This window comes from Lepisosteus platostomus, chromosome 9 (genome assembly GCF_059453375.1).
Source record: "Lepisosteus platostomus isolate fLepPlt1 chromosome 9, fLepPlt1.hap1, whole genome shotgun sequence".
NCBI classification, from domain to species: Eukaryota; Metazoa; Chordata; class Actinopteri; order Semionotiformes; family Lepisosteidae; genus Lepisosteus; species Lepisosteus platostomus.
The window spans coordinates 9754035-9776185 of record NC_142619.1 but is presented as its reverse complement, the minus strand read 5'-3'; the positions used below and the strand labels follow the sequence as shown (position 1 = coordinate 9776185).

The 22151-nt window shown below is 40.4% G+C and overlaps 1 protein-coding gene across 2 annotated transcripts in view; it reads right to left on the bottom strand.

The window, feature by feature from the left end:
• The window catches only part of cecr2 (CECR2 histone acetyl-lysine reader), an 82071-nt gene that overhangs the window by 35407 nt on the left and 24513 nt on the right, over positions 1-22151 (bottom strand). For both annotated transcript variants that reach the window (XM_088646867.1, XM_088646868.1), the window contains exons 2-3: positions 9007-9101; positions 4105-4288 (exon numbers count right to left, since the gene is read on the bottom strand). In XM_088646867.1, the coding sequence (XP_088502993.1) occupies positions 4105-4288; positions 9007-9101 (279 nt within the window). The remainder of the gene's footprint in view (positions 1-4104; positions 4289-9006; positions 9102-22151) is intronic.

Sequence of the window (22151 nt, the reverse complement as noted above, 5' to 3'; positions counted from 1 at the left end):
ACAGGAGGCTCTTCCTGCCCTAGGATATTTGAGTCAATCCCTTGAGGAAATACCATTTAGCCGATAATTAATGGGTAACCAAATAAGAGCAACAGGAGCTGAAGCACACCAGCGTCACAGACAGAAAACTATTAATAATCCCTATTAAAAATACAACAACTTGACTTGCAGCTGAAAACTGCCTGTTAGCAGTATCCTGAACAGCTTCAGAAAAGTCACTGACGTACTTAATCACCCACATGTGATAAAATACACACTTATGCCATATATTTCACACCTGTAAATGGAGTTTGGCAATTAAATGTATGAAAGTGATAGGTTCTACACAACCACAGAAATAAGTCATTGTGTTCTCTGTAGCTCAAACTAAAGAGCTTGCACAAGCTGAATTTCAGACAAAATAATGCAACAAAGACTCTATGATGGTGGATATCCTATCCTGGACCTGGAGGGGAGCAGTTTTTTTCAAGGTCTCTTTAAAACAACAACACCTGAAGATCTAGGAGAAGCAGTTAATTGGTGCAGTTAAGCGAATAACCAGATGGTTTCGCTCATTAACAGATGAGTTAAAATGGAAACACTGCAGGACCAGCGCTGGTCTCTTCCAGAACAGGGCATGAAGCTGGAGTCTTTCGGCATTTCCACTGCACTTTGTGCTGTGTTCAGAATGTCTAGACCAGAGGCACCCACCTCCAGTCCACTGTCCGAGAGCTTTTATAGGTCTTTCAAATCTACATTTTCCTAAGGACTTGGAAAGTTAAGATAAGAATACTTTATTGGCATTATACAATTTTTGCACACCCCAACTTGCTCTCCATGAGACATGCAGACAGGGAGAGAAGCTTGGGGTCAGAGCGCAGGGTCAGCCATTTATACGGTTCCCCTGGAGCAGTTGGGGTTAAGGCCCTTGCTCAGGGGCCCAACAGAGTAGGACTCCTCTGCCAGCCACGGGATACGAACTGGCAACCTTCCAGCCACATGCGCAGATCCTTAGCCACAGAGTCACCTCACCACGGTTACAACCAAAAGGCTAGAACTTTGGCAATGAAGTAAATAATAAGTACATTTAGACAATCAAAGGCTCAGGTACAAAGAAAAACAGAAAATGGCACTGTGTACCCATGACCTGCATACCTAGGTTTCTCACTGAGTCTCTGGACACAATCACTGTGACGCCACTCCAAAGTGAAATATGAAGGACCTGTGTTCCTGTTGTCTTCACTCAGACATCCTACTTGAAATAATGTGCATTTCACTCTTTTTCCTGAGGTTCCTGAGGTTTCCTCTGGCCTGCACCTGTTCTCATAGCTAAAAGACATACTAATCAGAAGGCAGGAATGGTCACTTTAGATTCCTTGGGTGACTTCTTCTTTGTAAATCTCTTCAATTTAGCTACTTTTTACAAGAAATGCCTCTGTGGGATAACTAAAATGATACAACGATAATGCAATTTTCAGGCTTTAACTGCCTGACATGTCCATTTTAATATTAGTGTCAAGGAACAGCCAATTTATATTAAAGTACTGTACAGCATTGCTTTATACAAGATATTGAGACAGCAAAGTCAAAACTTATTTTTGCTTTATAATCAAGCAATGTATAGTTTTTTTATCCCCTGGGAGAAATTTGCTTCAGTCCAATACAACAAAAAAACAAAGAATTGCCAACAAACAATTCAGTCAAACAGTAATGGGAAAACATTCACTTTGAGTCAATTTCAGAGGGTAAAAGACTGAAGCTGGTTGAACAGGCTCAAAATGACCTGTGTAATCATTTCATATGTTTTATCAAACCTATGCAGCAACCACTTTTAAGTACGTGTGTAGTCCATATATACTTATGGGGTACTAAATATGTATTAAATATTCTCTTGTACAATAAACTGTGCAAAGACAAACTCATAAACTATCTGTGATACTTTCGAAGAAAAAAAAAGCCGCCAAAGAAGTGACTTAAAGCAACCTTAAATAGTACATTTTAACTAATTTAATTCATTTATTTTAATTCAATTCAACCTTACTTATCCATATTACCTATCCTTCCATTTTCTAACCACTTCTTCCAATTAAGAGCTGCAGGGGAGCCAGAGCCTATCCCAGCAAGCAACAGGACACAAGGCAGGGTACACCCTGGACGGATCGCCAGTCTCTCGCAGGGCAGGCAGACGCAAGCACAAACACGCACAGATTCACACAGAAGCCAAACAACCTAACGGTATGTTTGCGGACTGTGGGAGGAAACCGGAGCATCCACTGGAAACCCACACAAACACATGAGGAGAAAATACAAACTCCACATTGACAGCGCCTAACATCTGGAATTGAACCCAGGCGCTCAGCACTAAGAGGCAGACATTCTAACCACTAAAACACCATGTCGTTCCCATCCCTGTTATTTACATAAAAACTATCAACTTCAGTAAGTTTAAGTAAGAATAATTCTTGTTTTCATTAATGCTACCCCAATCAGTTGAACATGTATAATCTGATTTCTAAAATATTCATATTGGTGTGTAAATTAATCTTTATGCTCATCTTTATTGTAAAAGAAACCAAAATTGTGTGTTGCAATGAATTCATGAAAGCATCAGCTTTCTCACACTGACAAAGCAGACTTAGCACTGCCGAGTCAGAGTAGTCTACTGAGCAAAAAATTTACACTCAAAGACCAGTTCAGGTGTGATCAAAAAGTTAGTTTACAACTAACAAAGCATACTTATCAATTATAATACTCATAACTTTTCTCTGAGTAACAATCTTAAAGAGGCTTCTTCAGTAAAGTCACATGAATAGCTCACAATAATGCAAGATGGTTAACATAAGCACCATAAGCACCACCATTAATAAAGCACTGCTGTTAGATTAAGCAGCAAAATCTGAAAAGTAACGGAGAAATACATACTTAATATCTTCATAAATACCTCCATTTCGAGTTTTATTTTTGTGGCATTATCTCAAAACTCAGACTTTTTAATTCAAACTATAATTGCCCCTGACAAGAAAAGCACAGCGCACAGCTCAGCACTTTCCCAGTGGGCCCCAGAATGTGCCAGACAAGCTAGAGACACAGCCACAAATGTCACCGAGGCTATTCACAATGGGTTATGGAAGAAATAAAACAGAGACAGACAAGAACGAGTACAAGGAAAATTACTAGGGCACCCCCCCACCCCGACCCCCCCTCCATGTGGTCTTGAGGCCTTGAACACACAAGGCACCCGAGACGCCTCATCTACGCATCACAAAGTTGTCGTTTCAGAGTGAAGGGCAGCAGTTTGCGAGAGAGAGGGAACAATCGCGACCAATCAACCTTGAGTTCTGACTGAGCGTAGCCCAACCGAGGTCAAGTTGTGCCACCACTGTGGCTTACTTCAATAATCACCCCTAGAGACTATTTTTATTGCAGAGATTTAAAATTGGTAGCTTCATTATATTTAAAAGTGATTTGTAAATGAGAGATTTTATTACAGAGCCATATTATAGCCTTTTCTTAAATATTTTGCTATATTTTTCTACATTTCAAGGAAGTCTATTTACCTGTTTCTTCTAGAGGACACGTCAACCACAACATTCAAAATACACAAACCAAACAGTGAAGGTTAGGAAAATGAAGAAAAAAAAATTAAAGTTGGTGGATTTTTTTAGTAGAGCCAGAGTTGGCAAATTCCAGTGCCATTATGACCAAAACATATCTTTGTGTAATGGCCACTCCTTAATGGAAGAATGAGAAACTTGCTAGAACCAAAGTGAAACAGAGAGAAAATTAAAAGTTGTTTAACACGTCTATATGGAGAAAATTGTGTCACTTTTTGCTACAGCTGTGCTATTATCCCATTGCTGCCAAACAGAAAAGCAGGCTTTAAAACCTGGCCTACACTTTCTGTCTTAAAATGGAATCATGCTTCCATCTCCCTAAGTCTCTCTTTAAAGACATTTTAAGCTCTTTGGGGCCTTGGAGCTAAATAAACATACAGGTCAGGCAAGCAGGCTTGTCTTGACCCTGCTCACTGCTGAAAAGCCCAGGAGTGACACTGCCGAGGGCGCCGACAGGTGATGCCGGACACCGCCCACAGCTTCAGGTCGGAGACCTGCAGGACCGCCCTACCTTGAGAAGGTCGAAGACGTCGGCAGCGTCCAGCCTGTAGTCGCAGAGCCGGTGCAGCAGCTCCACCTGCGTGCGGGTGGGCAGCTCCTCGAAGGGCCCCTCCTTCAGGGGGTTGGGCTTGCCCTCCTCCAGCTCCCAGCGGTAATTGATGATGTCCTCCAGGTAGCTCCGGAACGCCTGGGGCCTGCCAGCGCAATGGAGAGGTCAGCGCCACGCCCGCGGTCCTCACCCCCCACGGCTCGCCCCAGTCCCCTCCTACGCCTCTCAGCAACACGGGTCTCTGACTGCCATGGAAGTCAGCAGAGCCCTTAATGGAAAAAAATGTTTTCACGCTTAAACCCTTTGGGTCTTAATTTTAGTGTACACTCACACATTTCATTATACTCTTTTACACCCTATTGTGAGTGACTCCCAGGAGCTGATGACTAATAATACTAATAATAATACTACTACTAATAATAATAATAACTTGCTTACACTTATATAGCGCTTTGTTTTGGGTCTCACTAACATATATTTATTTTTCCACAACATATTTATTGTTTCTGTTGTCTACATTGTGTGCTGTTGTACTGTGTATGTCCCGAGAGATCAGCGCGATTAAGACTTCCAATGTACTTGTACGCAATAACCTACTCTACTCTCTACTCTTTCTGGACAATCCACTCAAAGCGTTTTACAGGTAATGGGGACTCCCCTCCACCACCACCAATGTGCAGCATCCACCTGCTGCACCATATCATCCTCTTTCTATGTTGTTGGATTTGGATTTGGACCAACTGCTAAATCACTAATTACTAGTTATTCAGTTTTGGAAAAATCAACTACAGAAGGTCAATGCTACATTAAGTTCCTTTTGGACAAGAGCAACCCTTCTCACTCAGTATCCCAGACAACTGTGTAGAACTAATAATGACTGAAATCAAGAACAGAATTACTAACTTCCCACTAGTAATATAAAAGGATGTTCAAAATGGGAAGATTTAAATTTGAACTTATAATGTCAGGTTTTGCATCTTTATGGCACAATGGGTGACAGCTCTGACCCCAGCTGACCTTGTGTATAAGTGACCCTTCAATATGTGCTCTGATTTCACATGCAAAATATGGAATGTGAAGTTAGTAAAACAGTTGAAAATAAATTCCATATCGAATTTCACACAAATGATGCCACATCACTCTATAATAAAAAAAACAGGCAGTACAGATAAGGTGTCAGAAAAGGGGGAAAATGTATTTTTAAAGGAATAAAAATGTTTTAAACTGATTTAAGCCAATCTGAAGTGATTTTGACTCATTTAGTGAGTTGCATAATGTCTAATACCAGCAAAATAATTATAAAAGAAAGAAATATACTCACTAAAAAAATGAGTGTCACAAAGCAATGTAATAATAATAATATTTGCTTACACTTATATAGCTGCTTTCTGGACACTACACTCAAAGGTGCTTTACAGGTAATGGGGACTCCCCTCCACCACTACCAATGTGAAGCCTCCACCTGCATGAAGCCACGGCAGCCATACTGCGTCAGTACTCTCACCACACATCAACTATTAGTGGGGAGGAGGACAGAGTAATGAAGCCAATTCATAGTTGGGGATTATTAGGAGGCCATGATTGATGGCCAATGGGAAACTTGGCCAGGACGCCAGGGTTACACCTCTACTCTTTTCGAGAAACGCCCTGGGATTTTTAATGATCACAGAGTCAGGACCTCGGTTATACACCTCATCCGAAGGACGGTGCCTTTTTACAGTATAGTGTCCCCATCACTATACTGGACAAGGACCTGCATAGACCTTTAGGGTGAGCACCCCCGGCTGGCCCCACTAACACCTCTTCCAGCAGCAACCTTAGACCTTAGAGGGTCTTTCATCCAGGTACTGACCAGGCTCACACCTGCTTAGGTTCAGTGGGTTGCCAGTTGTGAGTTGCAAGGTGATATGGCTGCTGGTGAGTTGCTGGTGATATTTAAGTGGGCCTGAATCTCAAAACGCTGGAATACCCAGAAAGGAGGATGAATTAATAAAATGGTAACAAAATAGATTGCATCTTTTAGGAACTAATTCCTCCTAGTTTAGGTGGCTACTGAAAAGAAATGTATAAAAAACTGTCAGGGCCTATAATCTAGCATGCAGGTTGTACCATAAAGATTCACAACTCATGACTGACCGTGGACTGCTGGAGTTTAGTGGACACAGGGTCTGGGCATTGTCAGCACTAACAGAAAAATAATAGTTCACTTAAAACCTTGTAAAGTCCCATGTTTTATGGGCTTACCAACATTTAAGGTATGAATTGTTTGTGCACCTACACCAAAAAAGAAGGAAATAAACACTGACAAAATTTTCCAATGTAAAAATGCTTCTGTCTTCACGTTTGCAGAAATGTGTCTCTCAAGTCATGTAACACAGAAATTCTGCACAGCTCATCCCCACCTTTTAAATAAAACAACACTTGCTGCACAGTATTCCCATACCTACTCTGTTTCTGAAGGAAAGACCATAAGCAGAGGTCCAAGGCCCTGAAGACAGTGGAACAGAGGTACTCTGCTTGCAATAAATGGATATGCTGGCTGCAGGCAGGGGTTCGCACAAGTGCAACAACAACAATAAAAAAAGACGGAAAAAAAGAATGGATTATCTTGAAAGGACACCAGGCATTTTTACACAGCTGCAACCCAGCAGCACGGCCTCTCCTCTCCCCCTGTTGTGGGAGTGTTTAATGCATAAAGATGAAAGCAGAACTTCTTTGAAATGGCAGAGGAGTGCTGCAGCCCCTGGGATGCCAGGGGCTGTCTAATCCAATAAAGGATTACATCCTGTTACCGCCTGCCCAAGAGTGGAAAGTGGATCATTTATTTCTACCGAGTCATTGCCGGGGTGGGTGGGTGTAAGAGGAGGGAGGGAGGGGTCTGACATATTTGCATGGTACTAGCTGGTTCTTTGAGAATTCTGCCATTTAATTCTGCCCTTCTCCACTGCCTGCCACACCCCATGCCACCTATGCTGGCAATCCAAGCCAGTAGACATGGAGTTTTTTGAATGCTGCTCCTTCTTCGGTGCTCAATGATGGAGTTTTTGGTGGCACCACGCCCGGACACACCATGAGATCTGAAGTCAACGAAAATCTCCTTTAACATCCAGAGCTATCAGCTGCATGACCTTGGAGCCACTCCCATTTTAAGCAATGGTACAAAAATGCTATTCATTAGGTGATTTTTTCAGCTGAACACTACATACAGCTTGTCAACAGACTAAACACATTTCTGGATCTTAAAGAAACTATACTTTATAAATCAATACACAGACTTTGAACCCATACAAAAAGATTCATAAAATGACTGCTCAAGTATTTGGAATATTTTCTGAGAGGGGGGGTTAGAATGACTCTGACCAAGGTGATTAAACCTTTAAATGGCTGAAAACAGCTGAGGGACCACATATTGATTAGGCCTACTGATCAACACTGAATAAATAAAATGAAAGAGACTAATTCTCACGAGGAGAGAAAATTTGTCCCACGCCTTATTTTCAGATGTTATTTTGTAGACCCTAATCAAACTGAAATATGTCTCCTCACTAAAATATAAATTTTCAGTTGAGTGCCTAGATGGAAGGTCCTCACATCTAACAAACAGGAAAATCAATGTGTTCAAACATGGCAACTTCAACAATAAACACTGGTCATAATATAGCTTTACTTCTTCTGACACAAGGAAATCACATACAATTACATTTTATCTTAAACCGAACATCTTATTTTTAGGTTCTTTTACTTCATTTTGCAGTTCAGAATACTACTCTGTTTACGGATGATTGGCTGTTTGTTGTGCCTTATTTTAAATGCAAAGAAAGCCCTGAACATAGACTCCCGTCATTATTGTATGTAACTCCTAAGTCTTAAATTTTGTGTAAGTTACTCTTTTTTGGCTGTTAATGAAACCTTACACAGGCAATGCAAATCAAATGAAGAGCCACAGCTTCAATAGTGTATTTGTTCCATTCAAAAATAAACAAGTGACAAGCACAAAGGAAGGAAAACTCAGAGCTGTTCTTTCAAAAACCATAACACAAAGGCACTATGCATGCAAACCTTAAACCACACCTTTACTATGTCTTCATGTGACCAAACACTGCAGGACTGCAATTTAGTAAACATAAGATGTAATTTGCTCATTACTCATGAGGCAATTTTCATGCTCTGTGCCCAATTCCATTAATTAAGTCTACCCTCAAAAATGTGAATCACCATTTGAGCTGGCCTGAATTTGTTCTGCAAAACATTCAAGGGACCATCTCCTGAAAAGCACTGCTGTTTTTCTATGCTGGGAGATGAAGTAGTCTCCCACCCAAGGCAGAACTCTGACCTATGACCTTGAAGTCAAGAGGCAAAAGAAGTAATTACCAAGCTACCACCACCAGAAAGAGCTCTTGATCAATCAACACAGACCTTTGTTAAAGTAAAGTAACTGAGGAAGAGCCTTAGAGCAATTGTAAAACCAGGAACCCGTGATTTGAGGTGACAAGATGAGTATAAAGATTTATTTTAGGAAAGAAAGGAAGTGAAAATAAAATTTCTGAAATAAAACTGAGCCTCTTTTAAGCTTTGCAGTGAAATTGATCTAACGTCTTATTATTTTATGGCAAGCACAAACTGCAATTTCAACTCATAAATTTTACCACCATTGAAATATTTCTTGATTTAATCAACATAGGCAGTACTCGAACAGTGCAAACATACGAAAAGGATTATCAGAACCACTTGGGCAGCAGATGGCTGTACAGATCTGTACTAAAAATACCATCCATGAATACACATTAACTCTAACACTCAACTGGAAAACAGAGCCCACACTTTTAAGTGTCAGCAAAATCGAGAGCTAACATGGCAACTCACGTGATGTCGGTCCGCTGGTAGCATCCCTGTAGGAGAGAGGAGATCAGTTCTGACAGAAAAGCGAAGTCCTGTTTGAGCAGGGCTTCTTCCAGTTCCTGTCAAAAAGGAAGAGGAAAAACACTGTTAAATCTGTGCCTTATTCCACAGAGACAAGCACACCACAACCAAGTACGACTGTGAACCGTACCAACAAAGCATGGATTGCACAAAAGAGCATTTCAGTTCAATTTTACATAAAAAGACCTTTATTTTAAGGACTCCTTAAGACACTGAAACACAGTCTATTACCCAGCCTTATATGTTCACTTAATATATACATTTCTTATATTTTCTTATATAGATATTCTTATATCTTACATTTCAACCTTTTCTATCTTTACTGACATAAAATAAAGATAGAAGGGTTTATTTATTTTAATTTAACCTACTGAAAACAGAAATAAGCAAGCTCATATTATATTCACTGTATATATCTCGCACGTTACAGATTAACATCAAAACAACAGTGTTCGTCAATGCCCTATATATTCAAAAGCTTAACAGACAGGGGTTCCCAAGTGGCTCGCCCATTAAAAAGTCTCTTCCGGTAACACAGGACGGGCCCTGCAATCCAGAAACCACAGGTCTAAATCTCAGTGGCGTTACCGCTCTTTACTGGCTGATGACTGCGATATCCAAATGTGTAGTGCATGACTGGGGTGTTTGGAGGCAGCCTGGGCCCTCTTGGCTCTCCCCCGTGGACCGCCAGGTGCCCGTGAGCTTACAATGCTAACAGCAGGACTTAAATGAGCTTCTCTGACTCCGCGACCCACTGGCACAAGAGAAGCAGATGGCCGGACAATGCGCACTGCACAGAAAGTGGATGGGCGCGTCATCTTCACCTTTGACGGAAGCAGTTAGCCAAGTTCATGAACAATTGGTAATCCAGCATTTAGGGCTGCAAAAGTAAAAAAACCACCCTTCTGAAATCTTACAAAAAGAAGCAATGGTAACATGGATTAGACCACCAATTGTCAGGGTAAAGCTGTAAAACTGGGAACTCGGAAAGCAAGCCCTGTTTTTCAAAAGGATTAGTCATGTCTGCTCAGACAAATACTGTACACAACCTGCACACCAGGGAGGAAAGAGGGGAGGGTTGCTCCCCTTTTGCCATGCAAATCCAAGACTGGGCCCTCCACCTACAGGCCTGGTGGGCTGTTATACAAAACACTGAGTTTTGTCTTGTAATTCACCTCCAGGCTTCTTTTTACAGGGAACTAACAAAGACTGCATCTGTAGGAGACCTATGGAGGGCTTTTAGCAGGCAAATGTAAGAAATACCTCCAACAGCACTGCAATGAGGACTAAGTCATTAGACAGAAGGATTGGTTGCATAAATCACCTTAAGTAGATCTGTAGATACCTTTCTTTCTTGTGTCCGGCATCTTTGAACAGCACCTTTAACCTCAAGAAACACTTAAATGGAAAACTGACTGAACAGAGGAAATGTAATTTAAGGTCTGGTCAGAGGACCAATGTTCAAGAAATCACTCTTAAAGACCCCCCCCCCCAAAAAAAAACTTATATACAATATTTCATTCATTTATCCAAAAAACATTAAAAAGCCTGGTTAAGAGTCATTGTTTGCATTATCACAGCAAAACACCAAGTGAGAATTAACATTCTACAGTTATACTGAAAATGGGGCCTGCTTTAAGTGCTCGTCATAAACTGGTGGAATTTGCTCTGCCACACTTTTAAAGGCAGCTCACTGGAGAGCGTAAAGGAACAGGAACTTTAACGGACTTGAAGTTCCAGGCATTTGATCTCTAAATAAAGTTCTGAAGTTGACGACTTTTCCTTCGTTTCCGAGGATGCGTCTGATGTTCCCTTGGGGTCCTCAGACTCCCATATGAAAAGAGCGGGCTTACACTATTACAAAGGAAAGGGAATTTGCTAATTTGCCACATCAACATGTGTCACAGGTAGAGCAGGCCATTTTATTCTTCAACACTATGTGATGTTGCAACCTCCCCCAAGACGCCTGAGGGGATGACTAGAGTCATACCATCACCTGACCAGGCTGACAAAGACAATTAGTCACTGTGAAAACCAGGAAGCAAAGCTGGTTACTGTAAAGAAGCAGCTTAATGGCCCAGCTCCATGTTAGTCAGGGAACAGTTAAGTTTGAGCTGAGTGTAAACTGGGCTTTTGTTTTCTTGTTGGATCCAGTCGTCTGACCAATGTGTGGGGGAGTTGCACACAGCAGCTCTGTGGGATGTGGTGGACTCAATGTCTGCCATCTTGCTCACCTACAGCTTTACTGTCACTATAGACTCTTTGTTCACCCACACACTTCTGCCACTTCACAAGGTTATGAATGCCCCAGTAATGAAGTGTTGCTGGCTGGGCTTTGGGCCATTTGTGTGCGGGCACTTGGACCTCACAAATTCCCATTTCAGAGAACTTCCTTTGTCAAGCCAAACAGATGAAGATTTGACAGTGTAAGATTAAATGGTGGGAAAAGTGAGGAAAATATACAAAACCAAATCTCAATGGACTGCATATTGTCATGTTGCTAAATAATAGTTCTGTCTCTAAGAGTTGCTCTTCACCAGTATTTCCAGCTTTCCAGATAGGAAAGGATATACTTGATTTTTCAAGCCACAACTGCCAGGTTGTAGCCAAGACCAAGGCGAGGGTAGGGTTGAAGAGGGGTTCCCTGATAGATTTTTGATTGAAAAGAGAGATGTTTGACTTTTGAAGCGTGCCTCTGCCTCACAACTGTATTGCTCCCAAAGACCGCTTGAGGATCTCACCTGCAAGTTTCTGTTTTGCTGGGGTTACTTTTTCACCTCATATTCTAGCAACTCCATTGGGTTGACAGTGGAAGTTAACTTAAAATACAGCCTAGAATGTTGTTATTGTAATGGTCATTGTCACCCAATGTAATGAGGAATTTGTTTATCTTCTCTGCTATGTAAGTACATCTAGGCTTCTTAGAAGTCTCAAAGTTTGCCCACTGCTGTATTACTGACAAATAACACTCAATACTACACTTTGGGGCACTTGAGGTAACAGTGACTGACTTCCACCACTTTGCAGATCTTTTGTATCCATAGTCCACAATATGAGCACTATAAAGAAAAAAAAAGTCACCAGGTGTTATCCCACCAGTTTTAAGACATGACTTACAGATTATACCTTCCTGCCTTTTACTTTCCTTTTGTAATCCTCTTAGCCGCCTCAAATAAAAGCGTCAAACAAATGAATAAATCATATGCAGAGAAGCAATATTTGCCCAGTTCTGCAAAGCCAATTCATGTATAATTGTACTGATTTAACCGAGAGCGTGGTGTGAGGAGGGGGGACTTCAAATCTACTGGCAGAGCTTTTTAAGTCAGCAGTTGAAGACAAGGTTCAAGTTCAATCACCTTTCTCGCATTGAGCTGACATCAACTTTGAACCCTCCCATGCCTTATATTGTGGGGCAGTTATTGAAACTTTATGAAGCGTTAATAATTCAGAAAGTAAACTTCAGAGTGGTGAATGAGCTCCGGCCTGCTGAGGAGACGGAGAGAAGCAGCAGCAGAAGCAATCAGCAGCCTGCGCCCACTGGGACCGGGGTTTGACAGCCGCGGCAACCCTAAATCTGCCCCCCTTCTCCCAATCCCCCCCTGACCCAGCTCGCAATGAGGCCCCCTTACCCTGGAGACAGATGCCAGTGTTTTCCCAGAATCCCCCTCTGTGAGCTCCCCACAGAAAAGAGAGAGAGAGAAAGAGAGGAGGGCAATGCTAATCAGCCCTTAGCCATCCATCTCCCCACGCACTCCTTCATGCCACTTTTAACTCTTTCACCACATATATTCAGATGTCTGCAGCCACATGAACCAACCCAGTTAATTGCTAACTGCAGTCCTTCATTCATCAGGGGATGAAACAAAGCCCCTCACAATGTGCCTTCACAAGGGAAGACGGAACATAAGATAGGAATTTCCACCAGTTTCACCCTATTGCCCCAACACAGGACTAATTTTGCTGGGATTTCCTGCCACTTCCCAAGCGGATGGCCTCAACAATTCCAGCCCATGCCAATAACCACCATTGTTGAACCTTCAGGTTTCCAGATGAGGTACCACTCATTTTTCCCCCTCTTGCTACTCGCTATTACTCCAAACTGAACACAGAAGGGTATTTCGTCTCTACTCTACTATTACTGCGCCTGACCCGTACATGTGTCTCCTGTGCATTCTGCCAATGTAGCCCTGGCTTTTTTTCTTGCTAATTTGCTCGGATGGTAACCACTCTCCCTCTGAGTCTGTGCAACTCTATGCAGGACAAGGCCAGGGAAGGTCACAGAACACATGTCGCAACACCAAAAAAACAGGGAAGTTGAGCACAAAGTCAGTGAAAGGGCGAAAAGAAGTTGAAAACAGGATAAGATACGCATTGCAGTTGGGGATATATAAAAACAATATTCTCTTCTATTTCAACGTACAGCAAAAGGAATTAAAACAGGAAAACAGCTCTTTGGGGGATTCCACTGAAACACAAAAACAAACGCTAATTTTGCATAGTAAAATAAAAAAAACAAAATGGAGTACTTTCACATCAAATTATTCTGAACTCCAAATAACAAAAAAATGGAACAGAATAACATTTAACACATAAAAGGTGGGAAAAACGTTTAAGAGACCCAAATTGGCCAAACGCGTTATCGTATAAATCCATGCACGCCCTCTGATGGCACCCCAGCAGTGATACGACAGATTTCCATTTCCTCCCACTGTTACTGCAATCCGGTTTTTCTACCATTATCAACTAGGAAGTGTGCCAGGGAGAAGCTACAGGATTAGAGAGAGGATTCCTCCAGAACACAATTAGAAATCTAAAGCCTTCTCAAAGCACAAATGTGCTTTAGTCTTCTTAAGGATGTAAAAAAGGAAGTCTGCAGGCAACAGATCCAGGTTTGTCTGAGAAAAACAAAAGATGGGACTGAGCCATAACTGGCTGCTGTTTTATCACCTGTCTTACAGACCTATGTCTTGTCACTCATTCTGACAATCACACTGTAGGCACTGTAATTCCTCTGCTTACTGAATACATATTCCAGTTTTTAATTAAGACATGGAGTGACTCTACCTCTTGCTACAGATTTTTAACATGTCCAAGCTGCAAGGAATTGCCGTAATAAGTAATCATTCTCTTGGTCTTAAATGAGTTTATTCCCTGGAAATCCTACCACATGTTGGAATGGAAAAAGGTCTGATAAACTGGAAATTAGGTTCCAAGTAAGTATAGTTTGGAGAACGGATATTACACTGAATAAATCAATCAATAACATTGTGGGAGATCATTTATTCCAATACCAAACACCAGCCAGCCATTTTTGCCAAAATGTATCTGCAACTGTTTGCAAAATTATAACAGGCAAGCAATTTCCAGCGCTTTTTGCCAGAGGTTTGTTTTAGCAGATAAGTTCTGGTTATACACTCATTCCACCATTCCAGAGCTTGGGCAGAGTTACACTCAATTTCAACAGCAATGGGGGAGTCGCTAGCAAACTTTGCAGTCTTGCCAAGTTTCTTTTCCCTGTGACCCACTGGACGCAGATGCATGTGGGTCATATGACTCCTGGCAGACCCTGGCTATAGTGGACTTAGTGGCAGATAATGATCATTAAAAAATATATGTTTATGTTTTATGCTCCCTACAAAAGATAGCTCTATATTTGATGTTATTCTTTATCTTCTCCATTTTCACCCCATAAATTAAAAAAATAATGAAGTAGAGAGAAAGTAACAGACCTTTGAGGACTTGAAGTCTGAGAAATACAACAAGCTTGATCCCTTTTGATAAAACTTTATAGTGTCCTGTACATCTTACAGCAGATTCACAACATGGTCCAAAAGGAAACCAAAAGCACTTTCACAATAATTTGGATGACATTATCTAGCAAATTATCCCATTACTACATTCTGACAGCCATTGGCATCCTTCCAGAACTCGGAACATACATCAAGGAACTGCCCAGTTCAGCTTCAAAAGACAATGACAGTGGAGTCTGGGACCCTTTGTTCCGCTGAACACAAGTCTAGAGAGAAAAGCAGAAGTTAATCTGGGTAATAACAAAAAACACGAAGAATGGGGCAGGGAATCCTAGAGCTCGTGCAGTTAATAGCTCACTGTATGGCCAAGTTGTCATTGCTGCTCAGGGCTGTATTTAGAGCTAAGGAGAAAAACAAAGTTAAATAAAGCCTGTTCATAAATTATGCGTCAGATAAAGGATTAGCATTATCTTTAGGCATTTGAAACAAATATTAGTGCTTAATTACACAAGTGCTTTGAAACAGTGTGACTGTATACTGCATTGTAAAAGCAAAATACAGCAACAGGTTCTGTGGCTTACACATCATATTTAAAAACATAGAGATTGTTGCAAGCCTTTGAAAAAATAAGTCATTTTTTAAAATGTTCAACTAACCTCAATTGGGATAACCCTACTTAGAAACAGCTCTTGAAATCAAACCTGGTTACAGCAAAGTTAACTTGTGATGATTTCTCTAAAAATGTTGCAACAGCTGTACTGTTATCTCCATTCTCCATATAAACTGATATTTTGCAGACGATGCAAATGATACAGCAACAAAGCATAAGGTATTAGAAGTCATGGTAAATCACAAAAGAGAGAATATAGACATTTTAAATTAAAAATAAAAGCAATCCAAAACCAGATGGCTAGCACAGCAATATTATATCTTCATCACCTAATACAAAAACTTTATTAATCTGAAAAAAGTGACAGATTTCTCTTTTCTGTGTGGGTGAGAGAATTTAGACCAGGCCTCTTCATTCCTGACCCTGGGGATCTTCTGTGTTTCATCCCAGCTGAGCTCTTTGTTATTTAAGGATATCAATTATACTCATTTAGTTACTTACCATTACTGACCACTATTTTCAGGTCCTTAGACTCAAAGGTTTCCCATACAACCTGCAGGTCTATATCTCCCTGAGCACAAGAGCATGAAATGCTGTAGAAGTTAAAAATTCTACATTTTTTGTTGTAAAAGCTAAATTACTTCCAAATTAAACCCTGATGCTCAAAGCAGAGAACACATTGAGACAAGCAGCCAGGTTTAATGAATTAAGCAAGGCTTCTCAAGTTGCATCCCTTCCAGTCCCCACAACTGTAGTACTTGAAACATCCAGCTCCTTAATTGTTACACTGATCCTTCTAATTATTAATTAGACAGCAAGGAAGTTGGCTGCAGCACAATTCCACAATAGCTTGGATAAGAAGTGCCAGAAGTTGAGAAGTTTGGTTTAAGATATTCAACACTTAAGTGGTTTATGCATCCAAAGCCAAGAGCTTCCCAGTCCTAATCCCTGGAGATCCCCATCTCCTCCAGTTTTCATTCCAGCCAAGTTAAAGTGAGCTATTAATTTGCTTAATTGGACCTTTTGTAAACTGCTTCTTGTTCTAAAGCATAGAGCGATTTCAAATCTTCTATTTTCTAAAGAGCAGGAGTCCGATTTAATTAAGAAAATTATCCATTCAATCAAGGTTAAATTAACCTCAGCACAAACACTGTTAGTCATTATTGTGGACCAGAACTGAGGTACTCCACTGTAGACTGATCTAATGGTGCAAACAGGTCAACCAAAAATTCTTCATCGCTGGTCACAAATAGCCTGCAGTATCAGCTGAACATATTTAAATATATCAAAACACACACTTAATCAATTTTTAGTTGATTATACTTTACAAAACCTTGATCCTACTTTTGAAATTGCAAATAACCCGAAACAGGACAATCAAAAAAATGTACAAGAAACAAAACCGTATATCTACTTAGGGTTTCGATCAAGTAACTCGAGAGTTCAGCTCGAACAAAAAACAGACACTGGGAATATTCCAGAGCAAATGCTGGAAAGGCCTGAGATACACCACACCTTTTAAAGCAATGGGCCCCAGACAAGAGAGGATGAAGACTGGTGTTGTAGCTCAGAAGAGGATAAGGCTTGGCAACAGTCATTACTCACGTCAATGCAAAAGCTTTCGTCGTTTGCCAAAATGCTGCATTACTCTGTGGGACCTGGATCAATATTCTCAACGTTAAAACATCTGGAGTCTGGGCCTTTAGAAAATTGAAGTGCTGTTCAAGACTAAAAAGTGGTACCAGCTTCAGGACAAGCATTGAGTGAAGACTGCTGAAAGGAGATTGCTTCTAATTGGATTAGCTGGGAAGAAATCCCACTGATAACATGATACACAAACACAAGTGTGATTTTAGATCTCTATGATACTATCAACCTGTCAAAAATTTTAGAATTAAATTGCCGGATTAAGCGAGGCACCATTTATGTGCTTGTTCACGTGGTTTGATTGATTACAGTGCACACCCCACCAATACTGCTCACTTTTATGAAGCAGGAGTATTTAAACATTTTTGCTAATGTTAGAGGAGAAACTTTCACTATCTATTTCAATTGGACAAAACAAATATACAAAAAGCGATGAAAACACACCTTGGCATCTCCTACATACAGTAGAGACAAACTATAGCATATCGTATCTGAAAATGTTTCATTTTACGGAACTCATTTTACTGAGAAATGCCACATCAGTCTTAATCAAATATTTGATCAGGATAAAGCACATTAACAAAACTATCCTGTGAAAGCTTGCTAAACATAACTTCTAGTGTACCCTCCAAAACATTAACACTTTATACAACAAGCATCAACACCTTTACACAAAAAAGGCTAGGCAAAACAAAAGAATACCACTGTTGTACAAATGAGTCAGCACGTTTAGAAAATTGAAGTGTTGCAAGTTTCAGTACAACCCTCTTAAGTGAAAACTATTGAAGTGGGACAGTATCTAATGGGATTACCTGGGAGAGAATAAAGGGGGTGAAAATGAAACAGTGCTTACCATTATAGTTAGTTACCAAATGCACTGCGCTAAGGAAATCCGATCACATAATCAACGGCTCAATGTTAAAATGATCTCAGATGATGATGTAACTTGATGAAAACGCTTAAACGGCATTTTGCAACTTCTCATTGCTATTGACAGGTTAGGTGTTTGTGTTTAAATTAAATCATGAAGACAAAGGCATTTTCTAGATGAACACTAACAATATTTAATCGATATGAAGTGTTGTGTTACCAGCCCACTAAATTACTTAAGGAATGAGGTCATCCTTGCTTCTCTTTCACAAGCTATGACACGCTATAGTTTCAGTAACAAGGTGGATTGCTTTACTATAATTTACCAGAAACTACCAAAGCTTGAAAAGGGAAGAAAATGTATTCTGCAGATAAAAGACTAATAAGTAAACTCAAAAGGCAACAACATTTAATTACCAACTCATTGCATGCTCATCAAAAAATGTAATATGTACTTAGAGGGGACAAACAGCCTCAGTTTTAAGAAACACTGACAGTTTTTGACAAGACTTCCACATACAGTGCTAACTCTGTATATCCACTATCAAAAAAACAACTCATTCCACATCAGGGTCACAACCCAGAGCCTGTCCCCGAGGTACAGGGCTCAAAGCTGGGTGCCAGTCCACCCCAGAGTGTGCACACACACAGGGACAATGTAGACACACCAGTTAACATAGCAGCACGTCTTTAGATGATGGGCTTCATGCAAAGTACATTTCTCAACTTCCTTGTGCTTAGTGCTCCACATTCCACATAATGCTGAGGCATACTGCAAAAGAATCAGCTTTGCAAAGCAGCTAACACATTATTTCAATGAATTACCAGTAGTAGAGGAGGCTGCTGATACCAAATTTCATCCTAATAATGTAATGGAGCTGTTCATCAAAGACATTTCTCCATTGTAGCTCTTTTGCCCCTTGAGTCCACTTTGCGGTCACTGTTGTGGTCCCCACTGGTCAACAAACAGGCAACTCAGCTTACAGAAGCAAAGGCAGACACCTGAGTGGGCTGACAGTGAGGGGGGACAGCTGGCAAGGTCAGATGCATGCGACGCACTTCTGAGCCCCAGTACCCCGTGATAAAGTTGATGCATTTCGAGGGGGGGGTTCGAGTTACAGGTCAGTCTTGGATTACCCAGAACACGGATACTGTATTACACTCTGCCAAAAGCCAGAGCCTTGTCTTCTAACAAAAATGTGACTGGAAACAAGCCATCCATCATTTTCTGATCTGCGCTTTGATCACATATCAAAACCTGAACCTAGTGAGGGAGAAGGAGGTGGCAGCAGCCCCTATATAAAAAACTGCCATCCCCATCTTTGAAGTGGAATTAAATAGCTCAAGAAGCTACAGTCGTGCAGTCAAGAGGAAAATGGAATCATTTTTTAAAAGGATATCATTCCCATTAGCCCTCTCTACTTTCTAGAATGCTGTAATGGTTTTGCAGTACACAGCATGACAAAGGTATGAACCACTGTGGCTGATTTAATATTAAGTCTACAATTTAAATAACTCCACATATGAAAACACTATCTATATGGTGACTTTCTAAAAATCATCATAAGCAGATGAAAGTATGAAGGGCTTGATAGCCAGAGTAAAAACATAAACTCATATTTTCTAACAGTTTTAGCAATCTGTCCTGCACTGTCTTGCTAGCAAAGTCTTGTCTTAGATAAGGATTACAAGAATTCGTGAACCTTAGGTTATGTGGAGGAAAATATTTATTTCAATAATTCATGTAGATATGCAAGGTCAAAACCATTAATGGATTAATAGTCTAAAAGGGATCTTGAAGTCAACTCTTAACTGCAGGTTACCAGAGCAGTGAAGCCAAGAACAGTGATATATGCTGACAAGAGGCAGCTCTGCTTACAACCCAAAACACTTTTTTATATGTACTGAAGCACCTCACTGCTTTGCTGTGCTTTACTACATCACTCGTCTTGACTCAAGTCTTTTGACTTTTGCAAACATTACAAATTTTGATGCAAAGTATAAAAATCAAGTAGCCTGAGAGTTCAGAAAAATGAAAGGATTGGACACCCACAGGTTGCAAGAACTATTAAACTTTATTAATGTATTTGCTAAGTAGAAGCTCTTTTCTCTGTCCAGAAGCTGCAGATTTGCACAGGGTATATCTTTCAGCTTGGTATCCATCTAATCACTTTTTACTTCAAAAGAAACATTTTTCACCATACAATGTCACAAAGTGTCCACATCTTTCATGCATCATCCCTGCCTGAAACCCACAGCTGTCTGAACTGTCCTGATGCCCTTCAGCATCAGGGATGAGTGAATACACCTGTCATTTTGAAAGTTTGAAACAGAGGTAATTCTTAAGTAAGTCGAAACCTAAACCTGCAGTTTTCTCCTGCAGTGTTACATAGAAACAGGTAGAACAGGGAGAAGAGGCAAGACTGATATAATTAACCTCAAGTACAAGTTTCAACATGTTCATACAACTCATTCAACATTTTCTCATGCTTACAACTGCTCTTCACTAGACTCGTTTACTGTACGTGCTCTTCAAAATGCTATGATACAGGATCCTTGTGGAAGTCAATGTCTGATGCCAGTTACATCCACAGTACAAGACATATTAGTACTGTAGCTGCTTACAGACATTTCTATGTATCTGCTATGCACAGGTCTGTACTAAGTTTGTCTTTAAATACTGAAGCAGAATGTTAAAGCTTTGAGATGACTGCTTTCAAAGGAACAAACTGAAGTTCATTACTATAAAGCTCCAGAATCAAGAAAACGGGGGTCTTACTTTGCTTCTGAACACTTGACAGATAAGAAAAAAATCCTAGTCACAAATAAGGTTTAAAATAACAAAAGCAAAAAGATCTATTCATCTGTTTTTTTAATAACTGCTTATTTAATTAGGTAGCTGCAAAAGAGAGCCTAATATGGCAGAGAACGAATGCAAGGAAGAACTAAATAAAAAATAAGTGGTATTTTATTACCATTATAGGCTTCACATTTAATTCAGATAAGACAGTGACAAAAAACTATAAAGGTCCATGGTTCTGATATTCTGTCACTTGTGTAATATGCATTTTCTTATAGTCTGTAGTTATTTTTTAAATTTAATATCAAGTTCTCATAGTTACAAGATATTACAAAATCAACATTGTTGAGAAGAAATTAAATGAGAAGGAAAAACTGTACTACCAGTCCTGCAACATAACCTCTCTGTGCTAGCAGCATTGCCAGGAACTCTGATATGCTCTGCTTGGGGCTGAACATTGCTTATAGCCATCATAATTACTCAATGGTCATGTGACATTCCTGCCACTCTAATGCTTTCAAAATCTGCTTGGACTATCATGCTTCATCAAAACATATCTTGTCAAGGTTTCACTTCTCAAATGTTCTTTGGCGCGTCTTCAACACCCTTGACTCTGCCAAAGCAAGGTCTCCAATCAAGCATAAAATGCTGCTAGTCGTAGTTAAGCATTTTAGTTTGAGAGAAGTTGATAGCTGCCTAAAGATACCTTTAATAAAGAATGAACCAGTGTTATCAACGCAAATTAGGCCCTCCCGCCTCATCTAATCAAGAGGATATGAAAGCAATTTAAACTTCAACAGGAAACCCTTTCAGCAAGAACGTAATCAAGCAGATTGAGCAAGCTGATCTTTGTTCCTCACTGGTTATTCCTGTAGCTCCAGGAATAAGCAGTGCTCTATCTACACTAGACCCAAAAGGCACAGAGAGTTTTTTTACCACCATGAAGAAGTTAACTTGAAGTAGCACTACTGAATAAGTTCTTTCCATCACACACAAAGTCAGAGTGTGTGAGCAAAAAGTTGGTGAGAAACCTTATCCATCCATTATCAGAATTGCCCCAGCTTTGTGAGGTTAATAGCAAGCTACAGCCTGGGGAGTAGGGAAGCACATAGTGCCAATCTGAATTGGTGGATTAACTGCTGCTCACCTGAACAGGATGCCAAAGTGGAGCACCCAAAACAACTGACAACACTTAGGGAGAACGTGCAAACTCCCCCACAGAGGAGTTACCCGAGGCCTGAATTGAACCTGACAGAGAGAGTTATACTGATTCTTCTGAATATCAAAGAAAAGAATTAGGCGTGGAGGAGAGCAAGTCACCATTAACATGAAAGGAGGATATTCGCCTCCCTGCTCATTTGGGCTGTCAGCATGGACTATTGTTTCTGTTACATCAAGAGATTACTGAAGC